We start from the raw sequence: 12,692 nt of genomic DNA, 5'->3' as shown, positions 1-12,692 counted from the left end.
CCTCGAAGCCACAGGCCATCCTCTCTCTGCACTACACCACTTGCTCTAAGCCTTGTCATACACAAGGCATGTTTTCCTAAAGTAAATCACAATGCTTGCCCCCTAGACATTTCCCCCTACAAGACATGTTAAGCCTGCAGCTGTCAGAAATCAGCCCCAGGCCAGGCACAGTAGTTCATGCCTGTAATCCCAGCACTCTGGGAGGCCGAGGCGTGTGGATCACTTGAGGTCAGGAGTTCGAGACCAGCCTGACCAACATGGTGAGACCCAATTTCTACTAATGAAAGAGCTGGGTGTGGTGGTGTGTGCCTGTAATCCCAGCTACTTGGGAGGCTGAGGCAGGAGAATCCCTTGAACTTGGGAGCGGGAGGCTCCAGTGAGCTGAGAATGCGCCATTGCACTCCAGCCTGGGTGATAGAGTGAGGGAAAGAAAGAAAAGAAAGAAAAGAAAGAAAAGGAAAGAAAGGAAAGAAAGAAAGAGAGAAAGAGAGAAATCAGCCCCAGTTTCTCAAGTATGGGAGAGCTAGGGAAACCAAGATAGCATGAGAGTGAAGTGAGCAGTGAGCAGGACCTCTCGTCTAGGACTAAAGGGCATCCTGTCCTGTGTTAAACAACGGTTTAGAAGATGGGGGTGTAGGGGGATAAGGAGGGCTAGTTTGCAGTTCACAGTGCATCTTAAGCTCAGGTTCACCAGGTAAATTATTTCCCCCAGATGTTTCATTGCTATTCTGTGGATATGTGGATATGGAAAACACCAGGAAAAGAGAGGCAGCTGCCTCCTGCCCTGTGGCCAAGAAGAGTTTGGATCTTGTCTTCTTTCAGACCTGTGCTTCCTATGATACAGACTGTCACTTTGAAGAATTAAGCTTTTGTGTGAAATGACCAGGGATCTAAGAAATAGAAATGAAATGAGTGAAGAACAAGTGAAATAGAGGTAGAACTACAAATAGAGACACACAAAAGAGTGACAGAGGGCGTGCTTGTTTTCCTTCTGTTTGTTCAAAATGAACCTTTTCTCTCAATGGTGCATTGACTTACATTCCCCCTCCTGTTTGGCTTGAGATCAACAATCTACTTATGTACGGCTTTAGCAGGATGAAAAATATCTACTACAGTCATTTTTACCTTCAAGAAGCATGGGTCATTTCAATGTATACCCTTGGCTGTGTTTTGTAATAATTTGCACTCTTTGTATTGTTTTAGATTTTACAGAACTCCTTTCCAATGAGTGTTGGCAAAATATAGAGTACTTGATTTATTCAAACAGCATGACTTTGAAGAAAAGCATATTTTAGAGCACTCTGTATTGGAGTCGGAGAATTTGAAGCCCCAAATTAAATCTCATTGTTTACCATGGGAGCCCCAGCATAAAGTAGGTGCTTAACAAAAAATAGTTAAGTAAGTGAATGAAAGAAATATCCCAGTTTAAATATAGTTGTCCTGCACACGTAGGGCTGTATCTGGAAATTTAGTTCTAGGAAATTACAACCACCTACTCATTGCCAACCGACTGACAATGCTAAAGGAAAGAGCCTTTTAAATAGTCTTTTGAAAAGACTACGAGAAAACTTTGCACTGAAAGAGTTTAAAAGTTCAGGCAGTTTTAAACACCAAAAACTTGGTTCTGTTACAATGTAGGGTCAGGCTGTCTGGATATGATGTTTGCTTTCTCTTCTGGTAGCAGCATTTAAAGCAATTCTGCTCTGCACGCATCCCATGATGTGCCCAGTGGTTCCCAGCTGCAGTGGCTTAAAATGCCTGTTCACAGGCTCAAGGAAGGCACCCTGCCAGCCTCGTTAGAGTCCCTGCTGATGCTGGGAAAAGCACTCTCCCCAAAGAGCATCAGAGGAGAAATGGCCACCACTGTTAGAGCTATTGTTATCTTCTGATAACATCTGTGTGGTTGGCAGGGCCAAGGAGGGGAGTATGTAGGAAGCTGATCCAAGAACAGAGAGAAAGAGAAAACAACAATTTCCACAGCACTGAAGCAATTAGATGAAAACTTCCTGAAAACTAGTGGCTCTTCCGACTCCTGTGTGTGTGTGTGTGTGTGTGTGTGTGTGTAGCAGTGAAGTGCTGGAAGACCACTCCTCCTGGGAGAGGCTTCCAGCCCCTAGGGCTACACTGTTACCTATTCAAAAGGGCATTTCCCCTTTGAGAGAGGGAGGCCCACAATTTTTCTCTCATCTAAAACACAGATCCTGAATTAGAGGGGCAGTTTGAAAGCCAATGCTTTAGAAAAATTAATGAATGAGATGTTATATGTAGAACTTTTAAAAATTTCCCCCGTTTGTTTGTTTTGATAATTTTCACTGAGGAATGTAAGCATTTTTTGGTTGAATAAATGTAGTTAGGTCCAATTTCTGAAACATAAGGTAATTTAAAAACATAATAGATTAGTAATGGAATCAATGTCACTGTTAGTTTTTACTTAGAATACACCATCTATTTGAACACTAATATGTATATTTTTTTCAGATTTTAACAAAGTATGTATTTTAATTCTTTGGCATTTAAAGGAATGTGTTTTCCTGTGGCAAGAACCCAGTGTCAGAATTATTAGCCAATACTAAAAACAATGAAACACGCCACTTCTTGCCAAGGTGACATTCAAAGTTGCTTCCTGCCTCCCCCAGCCCCCCAGAAAAGAAACTGACGGACAATACCTTTGCTCAGGCTCCTATACTCTCTCTTCCTCTCCCCTCTCCCCCCTACATCTCATAAAGGCTCTTTACTGACTGTGCAGTGTTATACACATAGGAAATGTATCCTTGTGTACCCAGGGTATTTTTTTCCGTTTGTTTTCTCTTCCAGCATTTGATTACTGGCTGGTGAACTGTTTGGGCCCACAGAGATCTCTAGACCACCAGCTCATGTATTTGAAAGGCATCTGTTTATTTTGAAAATGCAAATGTGGCCTACCTCAAAGACTGACAGGCAAGAAATGACCCACTGAGTGGGGGGAGAGGTTTCCAGTCTGGAGCCCTGTCCCTCCCTCGATCACACCAAGACCACTGGCTGTCAGAACCACTTAAACCTGCTCCTGGAATCTGAGTGAAGGGCCCACGATTAAAAATGAGCAGGCCTATCTCTCAATAATTGGCCAGGCAGATCATTTCTCACTCAGTTTAAAGTAATGATGAGGACATTTACCAAGGACTCTGAGCCTTTGAAATGGTGGCTCCTAGACTGAGGGCTGCCTGGAGGAGGGCCTGATAACAAGGACACAGAGTTCCTAATGGTGGCCGCCCAGTCCTTAGGAGGAGAAAGCCCGGGAAGGTTAATTCCCTGACTTTGATCTCTGTCAAGGCATACCAGCAAGAATTAATTTACATTTCAGATGAAAAAGGTTGACAGCATGAAAAGGCATCTTGTTTCTGGTATGTGAATGTGCCGTAATAGATCGGGAATTCTGAAAGGAAGTTCTGAGGAAGCTAAAGGGATAAGCCGCACGGCTGCTTTTATTGGGAAGGAGATGAAAGGAAAACAAATTTCAATATGCGCTGCTCTGTAGCAACATGTAGGCCAAACGCTTCCTAAATTTCAAGGGCTGCTCTTTTAAAAATATATAACATATCTTTGTAATCTTAGCAACACCACTTAAGAAAATACTATGGGCCAGAACTAGAAATACAAATACATTCCACAGAATCTAAATTTCCAATGAAATGATTTGAAAAAATAATAAATTAGAGAATAACCTTAGAAAACAAGGCCGGGCGCGGTGGCTCAAGCCTGTAATCCCAGCACTTTGGGAGGCTGAGACGGGCGGATCACGAGGTCAGGAGATCGAGACCATCCTGGCTAACACAGTGAAACCCCGTCTCTACTAAAAATACAAAAAACTAGCTGGGCGAGGTGGCGGGCGCCTGTAGTCCCAGCTACTCGGGAGGCTGAGGCAGGAGAATGGCGTAAACCCGGGAGGCGGAGCTTGCAGTGAGCTGAGATCCGGCCACTGCACTCCCGCCTGGGCAACAGAGCAAGACTCCGCCTCAAAAAAAAAAAAAAAAAAAAAAAAAGAAAACAACCGGAAATGGTTGTGCTATGATAACATCCCTAAGCCACTTCCTGCAGGCTTCTAAAGCGGTGAGCTGCTGTATCTGGGTCTCGTTCTACTCGGAAATGTCCTAACGGGATGAAGAGAGGCTTGTAACGAGATTATGTTTGGGGAAGATCATAACCCCAAACAGAAAAGTCAGAATGAGTTGCTTTGCTTCTTAGATAAATGCAATTATGCCTTCAAATGTAAAGATAGGGAAAATATTCCCAAGTAAAAGTAAACTGCCCATAAAATTGCAAACATTGCTACCCTATTCATGCACCTTTACCACTAACACAAAACCAGCATACCAATTCCTGTCCATGGTGTTGGCTGAAGGGCAGATGCTGTCTGCCTTTGCTCTGGCTGCCACACCACTTCTTAGAGGGTAGAGGTGGTGTTGGTGCCACCTTCATGCCCATCTAAGCCCCTGCAGACTCAGTTAATGGAAGTTCTCAACATCATTCGATAGGCAAGAACACTTTGGCTGCAAGGCTAAGAAAGGGGAGGCGCTCGCAAGGCTAAGAAAGGAGGTGCCCTTAAAGAAATGTGTTCTCTAAAGTTCCGCTGGGTGCTTGCAAGGCTAAAAAAAAAAAAAAAAAAAAAGAGAGACACCCTTAAAGAAGTCTGTTTTTTATAGTTCCGCTGAGCAACATTATCCTTCCATGGTAGCTACCCCATAGGTGCTCCACTGAAAAAATACAATTATCATTATCCTGATAGTATGATGATGATGCAGACCCATTTCTGTTTTACAGCAGCGTTCACTTGGCATGAACAGAGTGCAAAACAGGGAGCACTCTAAAGATGATTTTCACTTAGGGAAAATTGGATTTATGATTCCTAATACTGAACTCAGTGGATCAACAATAAATACGCTCAAGAAAGTTTCAATTTTAAAACGCATGTTGGGCTTTGTACCATCAGTTTGGTACCTTCGTTTAATGAGAGACTGTGTGTGTGTGTGTGTGTGTGTGTGTGTGTGTGTGTGTGTGTTGGGAAGCAGGCAAGTAGGGAACAAATGATGTGCTTTGAGTTTTCTCTTAAGCTGTAACAAGAATTGCATCCCTCTTCCTGAGGCTTTGAAGTTGTAGAGCTTAGAATTCCTAGGGGATGGTGTTAAAAGTTAACATTTGCATTTTAATAGCACCCTTTCCACCCAACTATTTTAGTTTTGAATGAAGACATCAGGCTTCTACAGTGGTCTAAGAGTTCTGAGAAGTTTACTTGGAGCCAGGTTCTGGGCAGGGACCTCTTTGAAAAGGTTGCAGCTGTTTTATTTAAGAGTTTACTTCAAGCTCAGCTGTATGTGAAATCCTATCTCTCTCTCTGCTGCTGAGTCTACCAGCCTGGCTCTTTCTCTCATTCTGTCTCCAACTTCTTGTGGCTCCTGGAGCTCAGGGGACTGTTTCTTCCAGAGCCTTGATTAGGAATATGCAGTTTCAAATGAGGGAGGGAGCCCAGGCTGGCAACCACAGTGGACACCACCATTTGCCGAAGAGCCGAGTGACTGAAGAGCCAGAGTGGGGACGGATGAGTCAGAAACCAGAGCTCACACCTCTCAGGCTGCCAAGGGCACACTGAGCCACAGAAGCCACCATGTGCTCATGCCATGGGGCCCAGAGGACCATGATAGCTGCATATAGGCCTGGATTTGGGAAACTCAGTTTGCTGGGAAACCCTGAGTGATTCCTCCTCGGTGATGCTGAGAGAGAGGTCTTGCATATAATTAGAGAATTCCAAAATGGGAAGGCACCTTTTGGACCTTTTTAACGAGCGCTCTCATTTAACAGATGAGGGACATGTGACTCCAAGAGGGAAAGGGTTTTGTTCAGGTGGCAGCATGCGATGCTGACTATCCAAACGGCCTGTGTTCAAATGCTGGCTCGGCAACTGATGAGCTGTGTGAGGGTGGACAAGTCCCTTCACTTCTCAGTGCCTCAATTTCGTCCTCTATAATATCAGGTATACAAGAGAACCCAGTCAGAGCATCCTTAGCCAAGTATGGCAAACAGCAAATGCTCGTGCTCACTGTTAGCATCAAAGTTATCACACAAGGAGGGTTGGAACAAACACTAGGATCCTGTCTCCCCAGAACCCCTGACTCACTCCAGTGCTCCTGAATTATTAACCATTCAGCTTTTCTACACTCATAGGAAGTTAGTCACAGAATATTTTCAAGTGGACACTGTGAAAATGATGTTTTAATTACCTGCTTGATTATGAGCAGCAGACTCACTCCTTCTGTTGCTTATTTTCTTAAATTTCCTCCGAGCATCATATCCTCTCCAGGCTAAAAATATAAAACCATGTGCTAGGAATGACATTAATTTAAGAACGTGCCAGAGAATTGAGATAAGCTGTTTTCCCCTCCAATCTATTGCCCGTCTCATCCTCCCTCCTGCTTTCTCACTGAACAAAATAAGCAGAGGTACGTGAGCTATGGCGAGAAGAGAGGCCTCTCTGTTCTCACAGCTTGGCTTTGAAGATGCTTCTGAGGGGCTGCTTTTGTTCAGGCAGTGATTTCCAGAACACTCTGGGTTCCACTGATGAATCACGTGGGACCCCTACCCCAGGTGAGATGGTTTCCTGTCATTCTAATCCCTGGAGAAAGCCCTGTCTTCAAGACTTGGGGATATGATACAGGGGGAGGGATTTGGGAAGGATGGTAGAAAGGAACTGGAATAGCCTGACCCTTTCAAAATCTGTTATTTGGGAGAAAAATATAAACATGAAAGTTGAAGAAGAGAAAGAGGGGAGTCGAGGGAAATAATAAGTAGCACAACATTGTCATTTGCTGTGAGTGAATTCTGTGCGGAGAGGTATGCTGAGGGAGAGAAAGATGTGCAGTGGGAAGGGAAAAGGCAGGGAAGAAAGGTGAAGAAAAAGAGAGAAAAGAGGAAGGGACTCTCTGGGGCAAAGGTAGTAAGTCCTTTAGATACAAAACTGGGGCATTAAGCCACCTAGAGGAGCACAACGTCTCTCTTTGTTCCTTCCATCTCTGAGCATCACAACTCTCCAAGTTGCTGGGTGAGCTCGTGAAGTCCAAAATCGACTGAGGCACATCAGGATTCTGGGTTATGAGATCATAAGGGAAATCATCCAGTTTGTTCAAGATCTGGTGCTTTCATAATCATTTGTCTATTGCACAGGAACTTAAATGTTGTATGTAACACTAATGACACATATATGTAAACAAAGAGTTACTGACTAGGCAGGGCACACGAAAGAGATTAGCAACCTGTCCCCTTGGTTTATAAGTTCCATCTGGACTAGAAAAGCCTTCTGGAAATGGCATTAGTAACTCTGGTACCGAACACCTCACCACAGACCTGAAGTGTATATTATCTCAGTCTTTCTGGGAGATGCGGCACATGTCTGTGTGACTGGGGCTTTACATCATTGATCCATTTATACTGCCACTATCTATCCTGCCACTTATGTTGTAAAGACATGTTTGCTTACCTGCAAGTCAGGGACCTTGGCAGTTGTTGGGGCTCAGATAATAATTCCCCAAAATATGCTGTTTGAACTTCAAACTTAGAGCACCTGGGTAGCAGCAAATGCAGGGAAGAGCTTTCTCTGAACTCTCCCTATCTATTAAAGGCTAGCTCCTCCAGAAGATTTTCAACTGTGTGAATCCCTTCCCCAGATCGCTCATCAACCAGGGGAAATTGATGCATACCCCAGGAAGGAAAACTGGAGTAAATATTACCCAGAGGTCAGATGAAGTTTGTTCCAGGCTATTGCCTATTCTTTAGGCCCATTCATTTCCCCCGAAAATCTTTTAATCTTCCCTTAAAATTATCTACATCTTCCACTTCCCTCTCCCCTATACAGAGGGTATTTAAGCTTCAACCATCTGGCCTTTGAGTTTCATACTTTTTATGACTTGCATGTTAATAAATTTGTATGTCTTTTCTCCTGTTAATCTGTCTTTATCAGTTTGTTTTATAGACGCAAATTATCAAACCTTCAGGACACAAAGTTTCTTTCACCCCTACACAGTCTTGCTCATGGCTGTGATTTCAGCACCTAGCACAGAACCTGTGCAGTAGGCACTTGATACACTTTTTTTTTTTTTTTTTTTTTTTTTGAGACGGAGTCTTGCTCTGTCGCCCAGGCTGGAGCACAGTAGCACAATCTCGACTCACTGCAAGCTCCGCCTCCCGGGTTCACGCAATTCTCCTGCCTCAGCCTCCCAAGTAGCTGGAACTACAGGCACCTGCCACCATGCCCAGCTAATTTTTTGTATTTTTAGTAGAGACAGGGTTTCACCATGTTAGCCAGGATGGTCTCGATCTCCTGACCTCGTGATCTGCCCACCTTGGCCTCCCAAAAGTGCAGCGATTATAGTTGTGAGCCACTGTGCCCAGCCTGCACTTGATACACATTTGTGGAAGGAAAGAAGGAAAGGAGGAAGGAAGGAAGGAAGGAAGGAAGGAAGGAAGGAAGGAAGGAAGGAAGGAAGGAAGGAAGGAAAGGGAAGGGAAGGGAAGGGAAGGAGGGAGGGAGGGAAACCACTTAGAAAAGAAACAGTTGAGTATTCCCCAGTACTTAATGACATGCCAATACCCAGAGCCAGAGCAGTATTTATGAGAACTGGACCATTTACCTGACTGGATGGCAATGGCTCCCTTCTCTCTCTTCTCTCTGACTCTTTTGTATCTCCTGGCTCCAAGCCACCCCTTGGTATATGCCTGTAGCACAACCACTCTGCCTATGACTTCTCGAAGTAGCAAATTTAATTGCTCAACATGGTAATATTTGAGAAAAACCTGAAACGAGACATTATTTTTAACATTATATATGGGTTCCTCAACAGAAATTCACTCTACTACAGCATATTCTAAATGAAAATATTAAAACAATGATATAAATAAAGTTTATAGCGATGTGACTTATGCTCACGTTACTGACTTCATGGGGGTAAATACAATTCTCCTTCTAAGATTGAGCCAATCCTTGATAATTGATGTAAGCAGATGATGAGGTCAACCGGGTTTTAGCGATTCCAAACGCTCTCCAGGCCTGTCTCATGTCAGTCAGGAGTTCCATTTTCTCAGTATGAGCTCTATCTACTCTCTTTCCCCATAGCCTCTGATAAAGGTGCTGACCAAGAGGAATGACCCAGCCAACAGTGGAAGTTCAGAGGGTGAGGTACCTGGATGATCCACAGTGATCTAATTTCTGCTGAGTAGGAGCAGTGTTGCCATCGACAATAAGGCTGAGGCTGGTTTTTTAAGGCAATCAGGATGGACCATAAAAACCTGGGATCCTATGGGGACATGATGTTCTCCCAAATGAAAAGCTACAGATGCCGAGACTAATAATCAGGCTATGTAGCAAATAACATGAGTCCAGTGAAAAAATGGACAAAACTCTACTAGAAACTCACCACTGCCATTGATATGATTTGTGTATTTACATGTGGTTTTGGAATAAGCAGCACTGAGAAAAGAAACATTTTTAAATGAGCTCAAAGATTTCATTCTAGAAATGCTAAATGGCTCTCAAATTACACACAGAACAGGAGGTAAACCCTCCTTCTCTACTCCCTAAGGTCCCCAACCTCTTGACATAAGACCAGCAAAGATCATTGTTAGGCTGGGGTCTTGTTTGCTAAGCTACACAACTTACAGAGCCATTCATGCCAGTGACATCACTGAGAAGAGACAAAGAAATCATATGGGACAATTTGAACAATAAAGAACAAACTACCTTTGTTTTTCCCAGCACCCAGTGATCTAATCTGGACTTTTCCAAGATAGCCACACAGCTCTCTTTGCTGGCAAGAGGTGTTTGATGTGCTCTGAATGCCAAGTAATAATACCTGCAAAATAAAAGAGTTTAGTGAAGCATTTTCAGTCATCATTTGAGTCAGCATAGTAGAATTACTTGGGGCCATTGACACACCTTGTTTTTTAATAGTAAATATTTGTCGAGCACCAATAATAGCATAGTAGGTAGTAAAAGACACAAAATTTATATTTATTAACTTGGCTCTTACCTACTTTCATATGTTCTGCAATGTGTATTTATTTCCCTTTTGATGTTGCTTTGTAATTCATATTCAGTGCATACTTGGTGTCTAATGTATGCAAAATCAAAATATCTAATCCTTTTAGAAAGCTGAAATGTAGACAACTCCCCTAGTGAAAGTAGTATCACTATTATAAAAAAGAAATTCCATTGTATATATTTTGATTCTGCTTTGCAAAGTCCCATCTAAAGCAATTTGTAGATAGCAAAAGTGATCACAGCCTAACACGACTGATTCTGCGGAGGGATTCATCTGACTCAACGTATAGAGGAGGTGTGTTTTCTTGTTACAATCATGAAAACCACATTTGTTTTCTTAAATTACTTCATTTTACTGAACTTCCAAACTTTCAGATGAAAGAATTTCAAAGAAAAACATTGTAAGCGGCCGGGTGCCGTGGCTCAAGCCTGTAATCCCAGCACTTTGGGAGGCTGAGACGGGCGGATCACGAGGTCAGGAAATCGAGACCATCCTGGCTAACACGGTGAAACCCCGTCTCTACTAAAAATACAAAAAAAAAAACTAGCCGGGCGAGGTGGCGGGCGCCTGTAGTCCCAGCTACTTCGGAGGCTGAGGCAGGAGAATGGGGTAAACCCGGGAGGCGGAGCTTGCAGTGAGCTGAGATCCGGCCATTGCACTCCAGCCCGGGCGACAGAGCAAGACTCCGTCTCAAAAAAAAAAAAGAAAAAAAAAAAAAAAAAGAAAAACATTGTAAGCACGGAAAAGTATCCTTTTTTTTTTTTTTTTTGAGGCAGAGTTTTGCTCTTGTTGCGCAGGCTGGAGTGCAATGGCACCATCCCGGCTCACTGCAACCTCTGCCTCCTGGGTTCAAGCGATTCTCCTGCCTCAGCCTCCCGAGTAGCTGGGACTACAGGCGTGCACCACCACATCCAGCTAATTTTATATTTTTAGTAGAGATGCTGTTTCACCATGTTGGTCAGGCTGGTCTTGAACTCCTGACCTCAGGTGATCCACTGGCCTCAGCCTCCCAAAATGCTGGGATTACAGGTGGGAGCCACCTTGCCCAGCCAGGAAAAATATATTTTCCTCACCCATCCAAGTTCACATCTGAGGCCCCTAGAACAAGAGACGGATTAACAAGAGAAATACATACAAATTCATTTAATGACAGTTTTAAGTGACACAGGAGCCTTCATGAGGAAATGAAAACCTGAAGAAACAATTAGACTTGTGTATTTCTATCCCAACTTTGATGAAGAAGTAGATAATTGTGGAGAAACAGACTTGAAAAAAGAGTTTATTACCCTAATGGTAATTAACTGAGGGAATTTAGCAAGACCTGTTTGTTCAGATTCTTCTCTTCGTACCTGTGTCTTCAGAGATGAGAATGTTCCTTTTCTTTGGGTATAGGAAGAGTAGCTTTCACATGTGGGTCTTATGACCTGCTTCAGGGCAGAAGGTGAGTACTGCCTCTGCTATTTTCTCAAATGCTACAGTGCCATATTTTGGGGTAGTGTGTCTTTAAGTCCATCGTTACCAAAAGGGTTTTTTCCTCCCCTTTCCTTTCTTCTCCTTTATTCTCCCTGTTTTTTAAAAATATAACTTGTTGAGGCACCAGGCACAGTGGCTCATTCCTGTAATCCCAGTACTTTGAGAGGCCAAAGTGGGAGGATCACTTAAGCCCAGGAGTTTGAGACCAGCCTGGGCAACATGGTCAAATCCCATCTCTGCAAAAAATTTAAAAAATTAGCCAGGCATGGTGACATGTGTCTGTAGTCCCACCTACTTTGGAGGCTGAGGCAGGAGGATGGCTTAAGCCTGGAATTTGGGGCTGCAGTGAGCCATGATCATACCACTGCATGCCAGCCTGGGTGACACAAATCTTGTCTCAAAATTTAAAAACATACATATATATATAAATATTTATTATATATTATACATATAATATATATTATATATAACTTTTTAAATATATTATCCTTTTAGAAAATCTCACCTTAGTTTTTCTTTAGAAAACTTGCAAGGAGTTTTTTCTCTGCTCTTTGCTGCCATCTATAATTAAGTTCAATCCCTTGATAACTTTGAAATAAATTTAATTTCTTTGTCAAAGGATTTTCCTGCCATTCCTCAAATGAGACTAATCTGCTATTTTGGAATTACTTTTAAATATAGAGCTGGTTTTACTTTTTAAAATAATCACCAAAATGTGAACGACATCCCTCCCCCCGCCAAATATATCCATATCTTCCTGTTTACGGAAGAATATGGCTACCTAATCAGTACTTGACTCATTCAACTTTATCTTCCGGCTACAAGATTATTTTTCAAGTTAGGATATAAAGCTGAAGTTTCTGGAAACATTTACATTCAGAAACCCTGGGGCTGTTTCCAAGGCTATGAAAATCTGTTTCCACCTTTGGGGAGGAGGGGCAGTGCTCTCTGAACCTGAACAGTGGCCAACACCAGATGATGCTAGATCATTTGGCAGAACCCAGGAATCTGCTCATAGCAGATATCTTCCAGAGCTAAGTGGGAGGAGGGACAGCCAGGAGTCAAGCTTAGACCTTTCTCTGGACAGTTCATGGCATCAGCATAGATTCTTCAGCCCCAGGTTCTCCCCCACCGTAGTTTTCGTTATGATTTCTCTGA

The 12,692-nt window shown here is 43.0% G+C and overlaps 1 protein-coding gene across 5 annotated transcripts in view; it reads right to left on the bottom strand.

Annotated features, from left to right (window-relative positions):
• Window positions 1-12,692, bottom strand: part of MYO3B (myosin IIIB) — a 494,519-nt gene that overhangs the window by 150,731 nt on the left and 331,096 nt on the right. For 3 of the 5 annotated variants that reach the window (XR_002725179.2, XR_002725177.2, XM_023185963.2), the window contains exons 26-28: window positions 9,761-9,872; window positions 8,655-8,817; window positions 6,252-6,332 (exon numbers count right to left, since the gene is read on the bottom strand). Coding sequence is in view for 2 of the 5 variants with exons in the window: in XM_023185963.2 (XP_023041731.1) it covers window positions 6,252-6,332; window positions 8,655-8,817; window positions 9,761-9,872 (356 nt within the window). In the remaining 3 variants the exon portion in view is untranslated. The remainder of the gene's footprint in view (window positions 1-6,251; window positions 6,333-8,654; window positions 8,818-9,760; window positions 9,873-12,692) is intronic. The other 2 variants (XR_002725178.2, XM_023185964.2) reach the window with 1 other exon arrangement.

The sequence above is a fragment of the Piliocolobus tephrosceles genome, chromosome 11, assembly GCF_002776525.5.
Source record: "Piliocolobus tephrosceles isolate RC106 chromosome 11, ASM277652v3, whole genome shotgun sequence".
In the NCBI taxonomy this organism is placed as follows: domain Eukaryota; kingdom Metazoa; phylum Chordata; class Mammalia; order Primates; family Cercopithecidae; genus Piliocolobus; species Piliocolobus tephrosceles.
This window is presented reverse-complemented; position numbering and strand designations above follow the sequence as displayed.